This window comes from Balaenoptera borealis (genome assembly GCF_965194805.1).
Source record: "Balaenoptera borealis genome assembly, chromosome: 14".
In the NCBI taxonomy this organism is placed as follows: domain Eukaryota; kingdom Metazoa; phylum Chordata; class Mammalia; order Artiodactyla; family Balaenopteridae; genus Balaenoptera; species Balaenoptera borealis.
Genome location: NC_138875.1, coordinates 65,832,216 through 65,849,625, shown reverse-complemented (window position 1 = coordinate 65,849,625; position 17,410 = coordinate 65,832,216). Strand labels below are relative to the sequence as shown.

Genomic DNA, 17,410 nt, shown 5'->3' with positions numbered 1-17,410 from the left:
GTCCTGTGGGGGCACCCACCCCATCCTGTTGGGCTGGAGCAGGTGGGGGGGATGTGAGCAGATGGCCCCATCCTCCATCAGCCTGCCTCCTCAACCCCAGAAAACTGAGGGATGAGGAAAGGCTCCCTGGGTCATGTGACTCCTTTCTGTCCTGGTGACGGTGACCAGGGTCCTTGGAGTGACAGCCTGTGGACATCTGCATCCCCGGGGGCGGGGGAGAGGGCATCCCCTGACCAAGAACTCTAGAGAAAACGTCAGGCTTCTCAGACCTGGCGGGGCCTGTGATGCTCACACACCCACCCCTGTTGATGGAGGCATCTGGCTGCGCCCCAGCACTGTGGGACCCCTCTTTGGATATTGTACGTGGCCAGGATTTCACCTCCTCCCAGAGGACCCTTGGCCTAACTGGCCTCTGCCTGAAACCCAGCCTCATGTAGCCCTACCGAGGCCCTCAAAGCTCAGGTCTCTTATTCAGGGTTTGGGACCCCACTGGGCTTGAAGAGGCTACCCGCTGTCCCAGGTCACACAGCCCCAGGGATAGGACCAGGAACCAGTCCTCTTCCCACCTGGAAAGGTTCCTGTGCCTTTAAAGCCTCCCCCCACTCAGGCCAGCAGGGGGAGGGAGGGGAGGAGCTGGGCACTGGGGACTCTGCTCTGTGCTGGAGTACAGAAGGAGGACCAGCCTTGCAGCCAGGTGAGCTGGGGCAGGATGGGCGTCTGGCTGTACCCCAGTGCTATGTGACCCCGAAGCTCAGCTCACCATCTCTGAGCTGCTGGACATCGTAGGAGTGGGGAGCTCAGGCTTGGGGCCTCTCGGGGGCATCTGGAGGAGTGGGTTCCAGCCCCAGCTCTGTTATGTCCTGGCTGTGCTCTGGAGGAGTCCCCCGTCCTCTCTGGGCCTCAGTTTATACACCTGCGTCATGGGAGTGAGCTGCCCTTCAGGGTGATGGGGGTGGGGCTTGTGTGGACGGATCCTGCAGAGGGGTCGCACGGATGGGCAGAGCCTTAGGCCCTTGGTCTGACTGGGTCTGGGCTGGGAGCGTCTGTTTCTTTTCCAGTAAGTGGGTTTGAGGTTGCCTGACAAGGCTTTCTGGCTGACTCTGCTACAGTTGTGGGGTGGGTGGAGGAGTGCGGGGAAGTGGGCTTCTTGGATTGAGAGGGAGGAGGGCAGTGTGGAGAAACTGAGGCCCAGAAGGATGGGGCAGCCTGGGGTGGTGGTGGGGTCACTGAGGTGGCGGGTCTGGAGTGGAGGCGAGTGGTGATGGGGGCTGAGGCGCTGTGTCCTCGGGGCTCTGGTTTGCTCTCATGGTGGGGGTGGGGCATGGCCGGTACAAGTACAAGGGGTGATTGCACAACTCCAGGGGGCGCCCGCCCCCTTGTGGTTATTGCAGGCATGTATAGCTATTTCGACAGGTTTCTGGCAGGTAGTGGTTATCAGGTCTTGGGGAAGGAGCCTTTTTCTAATTCTCAACCCTATTGCACCAGGGTGGGCAGCAAGGGAGACAGATCCCAAATCCGGTCTGGGTCATGGTAAGCTTCCTGCCCAGAGCTGTGTTCTCATACCTAGGGGACATCACTCCTCACTGTGGGCATTGGGGACAAGGAAGGTGAAGGGGTGCCTACCTGTCCATCCATGTGCCTCCAGGGCCGAGTCGCTTCTACCTAAGCCTCGGCTTCCGGCCTGTGAATGGGTTTGGGGCTGTGCCCAGTTTCGCCCCTGTGACTCTGGGGTTGGAGGATTAACAGAGAAACCCCACACTGTCTGCTCTGTCTCACTCTTCTTCATGCTGTCTTCTCTGCTGCGTCCTGGAACATGCTCGCTCAGCCTAGATTCAGCATGGGTGTGTGTATGTGTGTGTATTGGGAGGGGGTGGTGCTGATGGCAGGGTCAGTAACTCTGGCTGGGTGAGGCTTGCATATTCCTGGGGGCAGAGAACTCACCACCTTTTGTGCCTAGGACAGGAGCCGTGGGGTCTGGAGGAGACCTCCAGCCCAGACCCACTGCCCCCAGGTCCCCTCTCTGCATGTGGGTGTGGTGGGCTGACTGGGACAGAATGTGACACACTTGATATGTGAGAAAGGGCTTTCTTTGTTCTGTACGTCATGCCTCAGTTGACGTGGCCTTTGAGACACCTTCGCTTTTGTCTCCCCTCCGTAGAACCTGCAGCTGCTGCTGGGCTTCCTCCAACTTGCCTCAGCCCAGGGTTTTCCTGTTGAGGTCACCTGTGGGGTCTGGGTCATCCTCTGCCCACTCAGACCTTCTTCTTACCTTCCTGCCACTTCTGCCATGTCTCATGCCATCCCAGGCAGGGAGAAAACCATTGAGCAGCCTCAGGCAGGCTAGAGACAGAGCCCTGTGGCTCTCCACTGTAGACCCCTCCCAGCCGACTGAGCTGCAATGCAGCCATTCAGGCAGGACCAAATACCCTGATGTTCCTGGCTGATGTCCAGTCCTCGGGGACATGTCTTGGGCCTTGGTCCCTGGATCCTGCCTTGTCCATCTTCTTAGTTACCCTGGTCTGCAGGGGAGGGGATGGTGTCTAGGGAAAGAGCTGTCATGGCACCCCCATCCCAGGGTCATGCTGGTTGAGGATTTCATGGTAGTGCATTGGGTGGGTTCCATGCCAAGCCCGCCCAAGGGCAGTTGAGTGACAGGACCAGGCCTTCTGGCTGTGTGACCCAGAGCAGGCAGCAATGTCTGGTCAGCCTCCACGTCTCCTTCTACCTATCAAATGGTGCAGCCTTGCGGGGTTATTGAGGATTAGATGTCACAGATGGGGGCTGTGGGGGCTCCTGGGCAGCTTCGGCACAGCGAGCTAGGGAGCGGGGGAGGGAGGCATGACTCAGGAAGTGGCTGATGCTTCTCCTTGGCTGACGAGGGCCAAAGGGGGATGGGGCAGTGTCCAAGTTCCCTGAGGCGGGTCTGCAGCTGCTCCTGACTCTGGACTCCTTGGTGGGCTGGTCAGGGACATGCAGCAACTTGGGGCAGGTATGGGGTAGCCAGGTGTGCACTGGTGGGCTGTGTGACCTTGGACCCCGCTCTGGCCGTCTCTGGGCCCTGCCTTTCCAGGCTGTTTAGGTGGTTCCTTGGGCCTGGGGCACTAATGTTCCTGGATAGGTGGTGGAACCTTCCGGACTTGAAGCCCTGGGCCGTGCTCCAGGGAGGTACCCTTGCCGTCCAGCTGTGGGGTGTGGTGAGCCTCTCAGGTCTGGGTTCTGCTCTGGTGCTGGTGACACCCCTGCTCCACGGCCTCAGGAACCATCTCTGGGACACCATGTCTGGCCCAGGAGTTCAGATACTCTGAACAAGGACAGGGCAAGCCTGTGGGGGACACCCACCCTTTGGAGGGGCCTGAGTCCGGGAGGAGGAATGCCTTGCCTCTGTCGCCACACCTCGCCTTCCCCATTGGGGCCACACCCCTTGCCTGCTGCCACCATCCAGGGGACCCCAAGGGTCACTGCTGACAGCACCTCCCACCTCCAGGGCCCTCCCAGGGCTGCGTGAACTTTAGTCACCTGGCAATAGGCCGAGTCTCTGTGCCTCCTTGTTGCCGTGACATGACAGCAGCCTCCGGCCACCCTCCGGCCATCCTCCCTGCCAGGCCAGACCTCTCTTTGAGGACTGCCCGCTCTCCACCTACTCTGACATACACAGGGATTCTAGGTGCCCCCTGGCAGGTCTCTCCCCCTCTCCCCCCCATCCCTCCCACCCCCATCCCCCACCCCCTGGACTAGGTGAGCACGTGAGTTCCTCCGGCCCCTCCTGCTGCTTTCCTGCCTCTGCTCCTCCTGGGAGGAGCCCACCCCCACCCCAGATCCCAGCCCAGCTCTGAGGCCCCCTGAGAAGCTCTGCCCGGGCCGCAGGCGTGGCTCTGGGCGGCTCCTGGGAGTGGGGGGGGCCTGGCCTACACTGTGGCCAAGACTTTCCCAGGCAGACAAATCTGCCTCTTCCTCCCCAGCCAGTGTCCCAGCCCAGAGCTGTCTTCTGAGGAACAGGGGCTGTCCTGGGCCCCCGCTGCCCCCAGGCCTCAGGTAAGCCCACCGGGGTCAAGAGGAGCAGGGTCGCTATTGGAGGTCAAGCACCTGCTCTCTGGCCTCAGTTTCCCTTCCTGACACTGATTTGGGTGAGAGCCAGTCCTCTGGGCTTGGACGTTGTTTTAGTGAGGCTGAGAAAAACGTGTGTGGGGGATGGGAAACGGAAGCACAGTCACCCAGCAGGGTGTCTTCCGCAGGGCTGGGATGGCTGCCTATGGGGGGCTGAGTCAGGCCTCCCTACTGCCCTGCCCAGGGAGAAGGAGACGGGTCAGTGCGGCCCACCCCTCCACCCACTCCCTGGTAGACTGAGCCTCGCAGGGTACCCCCTGCCCTTTGGGGAGCCCACTTGGGCCCTTGGGTGGAAGGATGCACAGGCAGATGGTTGGGGGGGGCTGGAGCGTGGACCTCAGGAGGTCTTGGCTGGCTTGTCTAGGGGCCTGAGGGTGGAGAGGAGGACCCAGAGTTGTGGGGGTGGGGTCTCAGCTGATGGTCCCAAGCCCAGGAGAAATGAGGCCATGCCCCCAAGCTGCCCAGAGTGGCCTGACCCAGTGGACAGGACTGGGGGGCCTCCTTGACGGGTGGGGCTGTGCCTGTGCTGGGGAGGGGGGCACCGGCCCCTGTCCTGCCCCGCCCACCCCGCCGCATATGATGGGAAAGTTCTAGGTCTGGAACAGATGCCTCAGGTTGCCAGCCCAGCTCCCGAGGTCCCGAGGTTCCGCAGACCTCCCAGCACAGCTGCCTCCATCAGGAACCCTTAACCCTGACCTGGCCCCCTGCCAGGGCCCGGGGTACGCCCTGAGAGCTGTCAGGCCTGGCAGAGGGCATGGACTGTCCTCAGGGCAGCGGTGGCGGCAGGACCTGGCTGGCTCCTTGGAGAGAGCCTTGCCTTCTAACTGCTTTTCCGAGGACAGAAGAGCAGGCAGTGCTGGTGGGGGATGGGAGGGTGTCCAGCGAGAAACGGTGGTGCCTAGGTTCGGTCAAGGTGGTCAAGACAGAGAGGAGGGCTGGCTTGGACCCTGCTGGGGGTGTGGGGTGGTAGTCTGCTGTGTGACCACCCCCTGAGCCTGGGGAGGAGAAAGCCCTTCTGTGCTGGGGTCTGGATGCCCCCACATTGGGTGGGACTCCATTCCTAGACCAGCTCTAGGAGACCCTGTGAATAGGGACAGGGTAGCCAGAGGGGTTCCAGCCCTGGGCTCTCCAGCAGACATCGCCCTTCAGAGGGAACTGAGTCCGGGAGAGGGGGCACCCTGCCTCTGTCACCACACCTCTCCTCCCCCGTTGGGGTCACACCCCTCTCCTGCTGCCATTGCCACGGGGACCCCAAGGGTTACTTCCATCCCTCCCTCACAGCCTGGCAGGAAGTCAACAGGGAAATAAATGGCGAGTGGAGGCTGACCGGCTCCCCTCTGCCATACGCAGGCCTCCAGGCACCCCCAACATAGCCAACACTTACCTAACACTTCACGCTTTCCAACCCACTTCATCTTCACAATACTCCCAGCAGACCCTTCTGCCATTCCACTGGACAGATGGTCAGATGGTCAGTGACTTACCCAACGTCCCACGCAGGTGAGACGGGGCAGGCTGGCCCCAGAGCCCGCGCTCCATCCCCTCGGCTGACACACTGGCCCGCACCCCTTGGTCACGTGACAGCTCCCTGCCCTGCTCTGTGTAACCCCCTTGCTGCGCAGGGGAGAAATGCACTGTGGGGACGGAATATTCACCAACATGGGAGTGGCTGGCAGAGTTCATCAGAGGCAGAGACACCTCACATTGCTCCCCGGAGGGCTGGGCCCAGCCCGCTTCAGAGACACCCGCTCCATTTTCAGGAGAACGAGCAGGCTGCGTGGTCTGAGAGTCTCCCTGGAGCAGATTCTGTGGCCACAGTCTCCTGCAGAGCGTGAAGGAGACCCCAGTTACTTCTCCGGCCTGTTCAGCCAAAACCATCTTTTGCGGCCACCTCCCCGGGAGGCTCAGGGCTCCCACCCGCCAAGGAAGGTAGGCTCTGGTCCTGCGGTGGCTCATCTGATGATTTCAGGAGACTGTGGGTGCCCCCTTTGAGGGCACAACAAAAGCTGAACCCCACGCTCTGTGGCAGGTCACTCTGGGGACCCAAGGACAGTGCCGGGAAGGAATCAGGCCAGGCCTGTGCCTCCCGGAGTGACCTGCTTGGTGGTGGAGGGCTCTGCCACTGTGGGGAGACAGACAAGGTCCTGCAGGATCAGGGGCTCCTCTCCGGAAGTGAAATCCGGGGGGCCCCCTGCTGGAGATGGGGTCCTTACTGGGAGGGGGCCCCGAGGATAAGCAGGAGGATTTGCGGGGGCAGAGGTGGGACCAGGAGCTTCTGGCAGAGGGAGTGGCCTGAGCAAAAATCTGGGGGCTGGGTGGCCCATGCATTCTGGGGGCCGGAAGGAGACATGAGGACATATTTCTGAGGCTCGACTTTGTGCTGTGCCCTGCGGGACGAGGATGTGCCCAAGGCCAGGTCAGCAGTGGTCCCTTGACCTTCTACCCTCCCATCCCCCATGCCCGCCAAGCCATGAAGAAGCGGTCCATGCTGCTGGCCCTGGTGGCCGTGGTCCTAATGCTCCTTATCATTGGCCTCTGCGTCTGGCTGCCTGAGACCTTCAAGCCCCACAGCCACGTGTACCCCAGAGCTGCCGTGGCCACGGATGCCAAGCACTGTTCAGAGATCGGGAGGTGAGTGGGGCAGGGTGTGGGGACACAGGCCCTGGAAGACAGCCACCGTAAGTGGACCTGGGCAAGACCCTCGCCTCTCTGGGACTCAGTTTCCCCACTGGTAAAGGGGCTGCCTGGATGAGGGGTGTTCGGTGTGCGTGGAGCTGCCTATCCTGTCCTTGGACCTTCTCAGCAGCTTCTGGTCAGGGGAGAAGGGGACACTGGCCCCGAGAGCAGGGTGTGGGTCTCCCAGTGTCCAGCTGAGCCCTTTTCTCAGTTCAAGGGTGTCTGTCTCTTCAGATAAACTCTGCTGTTTCATTTTTAGACCCCTAGCTCACATGTACAAAGATCAATTCTCACTTAAAAACTTAAACAGAAAAAAGATGTTATTAATAAAAAGTAACAATTTCCCCTTTTTTTCCAACTATAAAAGTCACGTACATCTGTTTGCTTGAAAAAGAGGAACATTTAAGCCCGTTGGTTTTAGAATACAACAATTTTTTACATTAAAAAATCAAAAACTATGGGCTCCTCTCCATCCTCCTTTGGGCAGGGTGGCCAGGTGGTGGGGAGGTGTGCGGCGGGGTGCGCATCTTGGAGGGTAGAGAGCCCGCCGGCTCTCACTCCCGGCACGTGCCACTGGCAGGGATGCATTGCTGGACGGCGGCTCAGCGGTGGATGCTGCCATCGCGGCCCTGCTGTGCGTGGGGCTCATGAACGCACACAGCATGGGCATCGGGGGTGGCCTGTTTCTCACCATCTACAACAGCACCACACGTGAGTGGCTGGCAGGGTGGGAGGTGAATGGCGGGGCTGCCTGCCTCAGGCTGCACTTGGGCTGGGCAGGCAGAGCTGGGCAACTCCTAGGTTCACACAAGTGAGGGGCTGGTGTTAGTCTGGACTGCCCACATGCTTCTCCTTCCAGGAAAGGCTGAGGTCATCAACGCCCGAGAGGTGGCCCCTCAGCTGGCCTCTGCCGGCATGTTCAACAGCTCAGAGCAGTCAGAGGAAGGTGAGTGCAGGCTCGGTGTGGGTGCAGGGCCAGGACGAGCTGCTGGAAGGCATGAGCACACCCCCACCCTCCATATTCCCCCCCACCCCCTCTGGGGCTGGGAGTGGCTCTGGCAGTCCCATCCCATCCCTTCCTGGCCCCACAAAACCCTCCATAATGATTGGTCAAGCCCATCATCACAGAGGGTAAAGAGAACTTCTGTTATTTCTGCTCAGGCCCCTCCAGGGTCATCCGGAGCTAGAACACGGAGAGAGTGATTACTATTACAACAGCTTGCATGTGCCGGGGGTCCTGGGGCCAGCACTCTGCTCAGCCCTTTTCACCAATGAGCCCCTTGAATCCTCCCTGTACGCTTGGCAGGGGGAGCGTGGTGTTGATTCCCATTTTACAGGTGGGGATGCTGAGGCCCAGAGAGGTCATGTAAACTGATTAAGGTCACACAGCTGGATGGTGGTAAAGCTGGGATTGAACCCAGGCTATCTAAACCCTGGGTTTTTAAAGGGCATCCAAGTCATTCATTCGTTCGTTCATTTGTTCATCTGTGGGGATAGCTCTCTAGAATATGGGAAGGAGTCTCTTTTTTCTAACCTGTCCTTAAGCCAAGAAGGAAATCCCTGCAACTCCCCAGGCAGCCAAGGGAAATCAATGGCCACCAGGGGGCGCCCCTGCAAGGACCCCCAGTGGATTGCAGGATGAGGTTGGAGGGAAGGAGGGGTGGGGATTAAAGGCCATAGTGGGTCTGAACCCCTCCTGCAGGCTCTGCAGGACCCCTCCTGCAGGTGGAACCCTGGGTAGGGTGCTGAGAGCAGCCGTTTTGGAATCCCCTCCAGCACAGTCTTTGAATTTTTACTCATTGGGAAACTCAGTGTAGAAATGAAATCATTCAGAGTGTGGGAATCTTACAGACTTAACATCTTTGGATGCTTGGAATTCACATATTTAATGAATTTTTACCCATTGGGAAACTCAGTGTAGAAATGAAATCATTCAGAGTGTGGGAATCTTACAGACTTAGCATCTTTGGATGCTTGGAATTCACATATTTAACTAGGGCTTGTTGGGCACCTCCTACAGCGTCAGGGGCTGTTCCCTAAGCCAGTAGAAACAAAGGTAACAGGTGAAATGCACATTCCAGGTGGAGCAGGGAGAGATAGCACACATGGGTGTGCCATGTGCCACAGCACTGCCTGGGAAGCAGAGGTAGGAAGGGTTGGAGGGCTTGTGGGTTCATCAGATACCCTGGTCAGGGCATGTGAGCAAAGACCCAGAGGCTGGGGCTGGGGGCAGCCGTGGGGGTGTCTGGGGAGAAAGAGGAGGACACAGGGTCAGGTAGAACAGCCCAGGTCATGTTGGACCTCATGGGTCATCATGTCTGAGTGAGGTAAAGGTGTTCCCTGAGTCGGAGGGGGGACCTGGGTGGATCTGGCCGCTTTCTGATGGGACCCCCCTCAGGCTGCTGTGAAAGAGGGGGAGCAAGTTACCTGCCCGTCAGGTGGCGCATCAGGATGTCACGGTGATAACCAGGGAGAGATGAAGTTGGTGGCTGGTGGCTGGGCCGAGCACACTTGGAGGGCGGAGCTGCAGATTTGCTGATGGGTTGGGTGTGACGCTCACCCAGGAGTCTCGGGTGAGTTGGGGTCTCAGGTCTGCACCTGGAAGGACAGGGTGGCCCTTACAGAGACCGGCAAGGTGTTAAGTTTGAGAAGCCTTTTTCAAGTGGGCAGGTGCATCCTCAGATCTGGCCATGAGGGGAGCAGGCCAAAGAGTCAGTTTGGGAGTTGTCAGCATGTAATGGACCCTGCAGCCTGACATGGAGGAGGACACCAAGAGTTGGTGCAGACAGAGGAGAGGGCAGGGAGATGCAGAAGTGACGCAGGAAGAGAGAGTGATGGGCCAGGTAAGATGAGAAAGAAACCCTGCGCTGGCAGCGTGGGTGTCACTGGTGACCTTGGTGAGAGTGTGGCATGAGAGCCTGATTGACCAAGGTCAGGGCAGCACTTATTTAAGGGGGAGGAATTGTGTGCTGGGTGTCAAACCTTCTGGGATGTGCCAATGTCGTAACAACCCGGCTCTTGGAACCTCATGCCCCACTTCAGGGTGGGAGAGGCAGCTCGAGAGCTGCAGCCGCCAAGCCTGGGAGTGGCCCCCTACCCTGCATATCAGGGGTGAAAGCAGGAGGGTGCCTGGGAGCCAAGGCTGTGGCTGAAACTTTCTGGGTCAGTGCTGGCTTTAGGGCATGGCGGGGGCAGTGAGGCCTAGTGGGCAACCAGGGTCCAGGGCTCTGTTTCCAGGGGAATCATGGCTCCTCGAAGGACAGTGCTGGGAAACAAAACTCTTTATGGTCAGATAGGGAAACCGAGACCCAGAGAGGGGACAGGGCAGGGGTTTGGGCTCAGGTCCCAGTTGGGACAATGGAAGAGAGGAAGAGATGCCCTTGCTTTGGGACCAGCCCAGCCTTGAGAGTGGCCTGGGCTTGTGCCGGGGGCTTTGGCGGGTTTTGGAGGAACACTTGAGTCTTATGGGATGAGGAGCCTCATGGCCTAGGAGGCTCGAACTGAGAGATGGTGAGGTCTGGCTTCCTTATACTCTCGCTGTGCAACCGTGGGCCTGGCACAGGATTTCAGACACGGTGGCACGTGCGGAGACAGGCATCCAGGCCTGGGACAGCGGGACCCAGCACACATGCTACCGCCCCTCGCTCCTGTGCCCTCATCAGACAGCCGAGCTGAGCCACACTCATGCCTGCTGAGTCCAGACGTGACCTAAAAAATCTATGTCCTTCCTGAGCCTCACTGGCCCCACCTGGGGATGTGCCTGGAACATCCCCCTTGTGGAGCCACTAGCTGTGTCCCTCTCCTTCGCAGGTGGGCTGTCGGTGGCGGTTCCAGGCGAGATCCGCGGCTATGAGCTGGCACACCAGCGTCACGGGCGACTGCCCTGGGCTCGTCTCTTCCAGCCCAGCATCCAGCTGGCCCGCCAGGGCTTCCCTGTGGGGAAGAGCTTGGCGGGAGCCCTGCAGAGAAGCCAGGCTGCCATCCAGCGGCACCCTGAGCTGTGGTACGTCTACGGTCCCTACTGGTGGGCACGAGCGGGTGGCACTTTCAGGAACCTGCGCTGAACGAGGGACCAAAACCCTGCCCGTTCTGAGCCTGGGGGTGGGGTCCCGGCCCCACCTGGGCTGGATTCTGTGGACAGGGGCACCCCATCCTTTGTTCTCTTGTGTGTGTGTGTGAGGGGGGTGGCTGAGTCCGCCCCACCTGCCTGCCTCACGGGAGCCCCCTCTGCCCCAGCGAGGTGTTCTGCCGGGATGGGAAGGTGCTGCGGGAGGGGGACCGAGTGACCATGCCTCGGCTGGCCGACACCTACGAGACGCTGGCCTTGGAGGGCGCTCAGGCTTTCTACAACGGGAGCCTCACGGCCCAGATTGTCAAGGACATCCAGGAGGCCGGTGAGCGGGCGACCTCAGGGGCCTGGGGCCAGGAACTCCACAGCGGGAACACTGAGCCTGGGGTCCTTGAGTCCTACCTGGCCTGGACACTGGGCTCTCAGGGAGTGTCTGGCAGGGGAGGGTCACAGATGCGTCTGCAGTTAATGACAGGCCACACGGATCCACAGCTCCTGGTTAAGTCAAAGCTGAGAGAAACCCTGCAGTCCAGGAGAGAAAACCCTGGTGGGGGGAATGCAGGTGTAGGCAGGAGCCAGGGTTGGGGAAGCGCTAAAGTACAGACCCTGGAGGACTTCCTGGAGGAGGTGGTGCCTGAGCCACAGGTGAGGCTGGACTTTGTAAGCAGAGAGAACAGTTTGAGGCCTGCAGAGAGGGCTTTTAATTCTCCAGGAGGATCACAGGGGATGAGGGTGGGCTTGGTGAGTGAGGCATGGGAGGGGCTGCATGCAGGGCCTGCGGTTGGGAACTTGTGGGCAGGTTCTCATAGGTTCAGGAGCCCCATGCTGCCTCTCCCTCACTGAGCCATGGCCTCTTCATGTTAGTTTTGCCAGTGTGTCAGGGAGGAGGGTGATTAGCATGTTGACCTTTACCACTGACATCGGAAATTAGCCTGTAAATACTTAGTATGTCTGGAGCCATTTCCCTAGAGAATTAAGAGCTTCCCTCCACCCACCCATTAGTCATAGGAGGAGGGGACTGGGGGGCGGAGGTAGGGGAAGTGGGGGATGGGAGCAGATATTTCCCACTTAGAGAAGATCCTCTGGCTGCCAAGAGGACAGACGACAGACCGAGAGGCCAGTGGGGCAGCAGGTGGAGGGCGCTGGCCTGGACCTGGCCAGGGGGAGGTGGCACCGTCAGGGAGGTCTGGGATTAGACAGGGCTCCCCGCTTGATGGCCCCCCAGAAGTGTGCCCCATCTCCGTGTCACCCCATGCAGGGGGCATCGTGACGGCCGAGGACCTGAACAACTACCGCGCAGGGCTGATCGAGCACCCACTCAGCATCAGCCTCGGGGACACCCAGCTCTATGTGCCCAGTGCCCCGCTCAGCGGGCCAGTGCTGGCCCTCATCCTCAACATCCTCAAAGGTCAGCTGCCCTCCGTGGCCCTGCAGAGCAGCGTCCTGGGTGTGGGCACAGCCGTGCGAGGTCTCGGGGTCACAGGGTGGCTCTCAGTGCCAGAGTTCACGCTGGGCGGCCTGGTCCAGAGGGCACGTCTGGTAAATCTGAGTGGTCATCTGTGACCCCGTGGACTGGGTAGCCCTGTGGCTGACATGCGAGGCCCAGACCTGGGGGACCCTTGCTTCCTTCCATCCTCCCCCGCCTCCCAAGCAGCCACTGCTGTTGGTTATTAAATGTCCCCCTTCTCAAGGTGAACCAAGCGGGTCAGGGAGGCGTGGACCACCCCTCCCTTCAGGGCACTCAGCTGTCCTGGCCAAGCTTGGATGTCCCGGGGCCACCGGGACCACCAACCTGCCCGGCTCTGCCCAACCAGGGTACAACTTCTCCCGGGCGAGCGTGGAGACGCCTGAGCAGAAGGGCCTGACCTACCACCGCATAGTGGAGGCCTTCCGGTTTGCCTACGCCAAGAGGACCCTGCTTGGGGACCCCAAGTTTGTCAATGTGACTGAGGTAAGGGGCAGGGGCTGGCCTTCAATGGGTGGGGGACCTACCATGGAGATGCCATGAGGGCTCCCCTGGCCACCCCAGCCTCACTCAGGCTTTATTCATCTATTTCTGCCACTGACTTGCCCTCGGGCCTACTGTGTGCTGGGATGGACTGTTGACCCTGAGTCCTGGCCTCTGCCCCACGGAGCTCACAGGGTGGGAGAGACAGACTTGTCAGTGAGTGATAGTGCCCTCCTCTGCCACACTCCAACCTCGGGGCCTTTGCATGTGCTGTGTCCTTGGCCTGGAAGGCTCTGGAGTGGTCAGTGCCGAGGTGAGGAATGCACAGGGGCATCACAGCCCTCAGGGTGGAGGAGGGTGGATTCAGGGGAGGGGACCAGTGTTCCAGGTGGGCAGAGGCCCCGGCCACATGCTCCCTGGTCACACCCAGGAGCTAACTTCCCAGATCCCCACCCAGGCCCTGCACTGCCCGACCCACCCACTCGCCAGGTGCCCCGGCTCCAGGCTGGACCTCCACCTCCACCCCGATCACATCTCTCATTACCTACTTGGGTCCCCCCCTCCCTGCAAGGTAGACCCGCAGACCCCCTCACACTGACCTGTGACCTCCCGCAGCTGCTCAGCAGCCCCTCTTCTCTTTCCCGGGGATGATTTTGCACTCACTGCTCCCCACCTCAGCACCTGGCATCCCTGAGCTGGTGGAAGCCACTGCATCATGCCCCTCTTTGCCCTCCCTCCCGGCTGAGACTGGCCTTCTGCTCATCCACTCTCTGACTCTGCACGCCCTTCCTACGCTGCTGCTCTCCCTCCTGGGTTCCCAGTCTGCCCTTTCTGATGGGTCATTCCCGAAAGAGGTGTATGGTTGTGGGTCCAGAACCCTCCAGCTGCTGCCCCGTCCCTCTGCTCCCCCTTGGGGCAACCTTGGCCGCCACCTGGAGCCCTCTCTCCTCGTGCCCGCCCTTCCTCCCTCCACACCTGCGCTGCCAGGTTCTGAGACCAGCCTCCGTTTCCCCTTTGGTCCACTCTCTGCAGCATCTTACCACGTTCACCAGCACCTCCCTCCCTTGACTTTTTAATTTGCAAGGTTATGGACGTTTTGGCACATTTCCTTCCTCTCTCCCCGTCTCCATCCGTCTCCCCCTCGCTCTCCCTGTTTTTTCCTTGTTAGATGCCTGGTTGGCCTTTCCCCAAGGGTCCCATCCGTGTCTTGAGGCCCCGGGCCCGTCAAGCTCACACCTGCTGTTGCTGTCACGTCTGCCGTCTCTTAGCCTCAATGGACCCCCTGGGCTGTTTTGTTGATTTTAAGGCCCAGGGCAGTTGTCTTTTAGGATGTCCCAATTCCTGGATTCAACCCTGTTTCCTTGGAAGTAGATTCAGGCTGAACGTTTTCCCCTTGGATTAGTCACTTAATTCAGGGGTGTTGCTGGAACCTTCTGGAGGCATTTCCTCTGCTCAGCCTCCTGCGCCCTGCCTTGCCCATGAACTCAACACATCAGGTGTGGCCCATCACCCACCTGAGACAGATTCTTCAGGGTCCGACGAGCTCCTGTCCCAAGTCAGGCTCCCAACCTTCCCCAGTTAGCGGCCACTATAGACTGAAGACTCGGGGCCTTTCTCCGTTCCTCTTTTCCACCTGGTGAGCCCCCAGCATCTCTCACCTGGTGGGTATCATAGCCTCCCAGTTGGGTTTCACCCACACACAGCTGCCGGAGGGATAACACCCATCAGCTGCTCACTCCTCTGCCCTAAGCACAGGTGGCTTTGAAGTCCTTATAGGGCTTGTAAGGACCTATGGGATCAGCCCCTGCTGGCGTCTTCAACCTCCTCTCTCCCTAACCCCATTCACTGTCTGCCTGTCACTCACAGGCCTGCCTCAGGGCCTTTGCATTACCATTTAGGTGGCTTTTTCAGATATTACCTTCTCTGGGAAGCCCTCCCTGACCACTCTGCTCCCACCCCATCACACTCCACCCGCCTCACCTGGCTTGTTCTTTCCAGCACATCCCTGCCTGCCTTTGTCTTCCCTGCTGTGAGGGTGGGGACCTGCGTGTCTGTTCCCTGCTGATTCCCCAGTGCTGGGCATGAAGTTACAAGCTCCCTGAATGAATGAATGATTGGATGCAATGAGAGTGGGGACTCCAAGGACGGACAGACATTCAGAGTTGCTGGACAGCAACAGAGACAGAGGCTGGGGAGAGGGGGTCAGATGGGCCACGTGAGACTTTGGGTGCAGGAGGGTTGTGGTCAGAGCCATGGTTGGGGGCTTCCTGAGAGCTGCTCGCACAAGCCCGTCCCCCTCCCCACCTCCCTCACCTCCTCAGGCCAGCTCTGGGGTCTCGGCAGGTGGTCCGCAACATGAGCTCCGAGTTCTTCGCTGCCCAGCTCCGGGCCCAGATCTCCGATGACACCACTCACCCGGCCTCTTACTATGAGCCTGAGTTCTACACGCCAGATGACGGGGGCACCGCCCACCTGTCCGTGGTCTCGGAGGATGGCAGTGCCGTGTCGGCCACCAGCACCATCAACCTCTAGTAGGGCTGCTGGGCGGCCGGGTGGGCCGGGGCTGCCTGCGTGTCCTAGAAGGGGGGCTCCACATTGGTAGAGTGCTTGCCCCCACCTCCCCAGGGAGCGTGTTGGCACTTTGGTGGGCACGTGGGGCTGGTGGGATGGGGCAGGGGCGGGCACAGCTCTCTGACCCAGCTGGTCTGCAGCTTCGGTTCCAAGGTGCTGTCACGGGCCAACGGGATCCTGTTCAACGATGAGATGGATGACTTCAGCTCCCCCAACATCATCAACCAGTTCGGGGTGCCCCCCTCACCGGCCAACTTCATCACGCCAGGTGTGGGGCACAGGGCTTGGGTGGGGAGGGGGCTGGTGTCCCAGCAGGCAGCTGACCAGCTCCTCTGTCCCCTCCCTCCCACCGGCCGGCTGCAGGGAAACAGCCGCTCTCGTCCATGTGCCCGGCGATCATCGTGGGTCCGGACGGCCAGGTCCGCATGGTGGTGGGTGCCTCTGGGGGCACGCAGATCACCACGTCCACTGCACTGGTATGTGCCACCTGCCTGTGCCCCAGCCCCTTGCCCAGTGGGCTACACTGACCCCATCCCCTCATCCGTAGGCCATCATCCACAGCCTGTGGTTCGGCTACGATGTGAAACAGGCAGTGGAGGAGCCCCGGCTGCACAACCAGCTTTTGCCCAACACCACGACGCTGGAGAAAGACATTGACCAGGTTTGGGGGTGGTGCTGAGTCACATTGGGGGCCCCTGGGAATCCTGGAACAGGGCCTGGATCTCCTGAGTCATTGTGGAGTGGATGATGGCTGCTGTCCTCTGCCTGGGGCAGATGACCCTCATGCCCGCTGCCTGGGCCACTTTGCACCCCATGCTGTGAGGGCCAGGCCACCAGCTCCGATGAGACCCAATTGGCCCAGCTGCCCCCAACTTGCTCTTCGTGGCCACTCAGCCAGAAATGGCACCACCTGCGTCTGTGGAACCCATGCCCACACAGGTGTGGTTCAGACGGTGTCTTGGGCCCCCGTTGAGGCCTCCCTCTCCCTCCCACCCCCAGGCAGTGGCTGCAGCCCTGAAGACCCGGCACCACCACACCGAGGTCACTTCTACCTTCATTGCTGTGGTACAGGCCATTGTCCGCACAGCTGGCGGCTGGGCGGCTGCCTCAGACTCCAGGAAAGGCGGGGAGCCTGCGGGCTACTGAGCACTCAGGCAGGCAAGGTGGACCAGCTGCCCAGGGATGAGATGTCCGCTGGGGGTGGGGGGCTGGGAGTGGGACTTTGGGGGACATGCTTCCCCTGTGAGCGGCAAAGCAGTGCAATAAATGGGGGCTGCAGTGCCAGGCTCTGGGCGGTCTTGCCGGCCGGCTCCCAATTCCCTGGGCCTCAGCATCCTGTGTGAAGTGGGGCCACCTGGCAGGGAAGGATGGAGAGAAAGGATTCAGAGGTCTGGACAGCTCAGGCACTGGAGCCAGCCTCAGCATTTTCACTGGAACGGGGCGGGAGCTGGGGGTGCAGGGCTGGGGTGGGGGCCCAGGGTGGGCCATGCCAAGCACTGTTCTTCCTCACCCTGAGCCCCACGACGAGAGCCAGGCCACTTCTTCCCTGGGCTGGGCAGCAGCACTTCCCAGTGTCAGCCACCAGGGGGCTCACAGCCCCGGCGTTTCCTCCGCGGATGCTGGGAACCCTGGTACCTCTTCAGCCCGGTGGGTGTCCAGCCTCACCATAACCAGCACACACTGAGGTGAAGCTGAGGTCTGGGTGGGGGTGGGATTGGGCAAGAGGCTGGAGCAAAACATGTTGGTCAGGGCCAGGCCCAGGGGGCTTTCCAAGCAGAAACCCAGAGTGAAACCCAAGCTGTGATCCACTCCAGAAGGAGGCCCGGTTCTCAGGGATCCGTGAACTGGAAGAGGTTGCCAAATCCCCAAGGGTCAGGGCTTGGACCAGCGCCCCAGGGAGGGTGGCTCTGGGTGGGGGAGAACCACAAGACGCAGCGCCCAGCCTCCCCCACCGGGGCCAGCCCCTCCCGCCCTCCCTCAGGGCCTCCTAACTCATCCTTTATACACAGTTGTAACGCCTGAGGTGAGGTGCTGGGAAAGAC

At 60.4% G+C, this 17,410-nt stretch overlaps 1 protein-coding gene across 1 annotated transcript; it reads left to right on the top strand.

The window, feature by feature from the left end:
• The first annotated feature begins 649 nt into the window (after positions 1-649).
• Positions 650-16,693, top strand: GGT1 (gamma-glutamyltransferase 1). Its single transcript, XM_082354771.1, has 15 exons — positions 650-694; positions 3,960-4,032; positions 5,865-6,033; positions 6,573-6,735; positions 7,361-7,491; positions 7,640-7,726; positions 10,591-10,783; positions 11,017-11,174; positions 12,108-12,257; positions 12,664-12,800; positions 15,141-15,328; positions 15,509-15,636; positions 15,732-15,844; positions 15,916-16,029; positions 16,368-16,693. The coding sequence occupies exons 4-15, from the start codon at positions 6,575-6,577 to the stop codon at positions 16,512-16,514; spliced, it is 1,707 nt and encodes a 568-aa protein (XP_082210897.1). The 5' UTR covers positions 650-694; positions 3,960-4,032; positions 5,865-6,033; positions 6,573-6,574; the 3' UTR covers positions 16,515-16,693.
• Positions 16,694-17,410: the final 717 nt, after the last annotated feature.

Coding starts and splice junctions, on each gene's coding strand:
- GGT1 (XM_082354771.1), top strand. CDS start 6,575: ATGAAGAAGCGGTCCATGCTGCTGGCCCTGGTGGCCGTGGTCCTAATG. Junction 6,736..7,360: donor CACTGTTCAGAGATCGGGAG/GTGAGTGGGGCA, acceptor TGCCACTGGCAG/GGATGCATTGCTGGACGGCG. Junction 15,329..15,508: donor ACCAGCACCATCAACCTCTA/GTAGGGCTGCTG, acceptor GCTGGTCTGCAG/CTTCGGTTCCAAGGTGCTGT.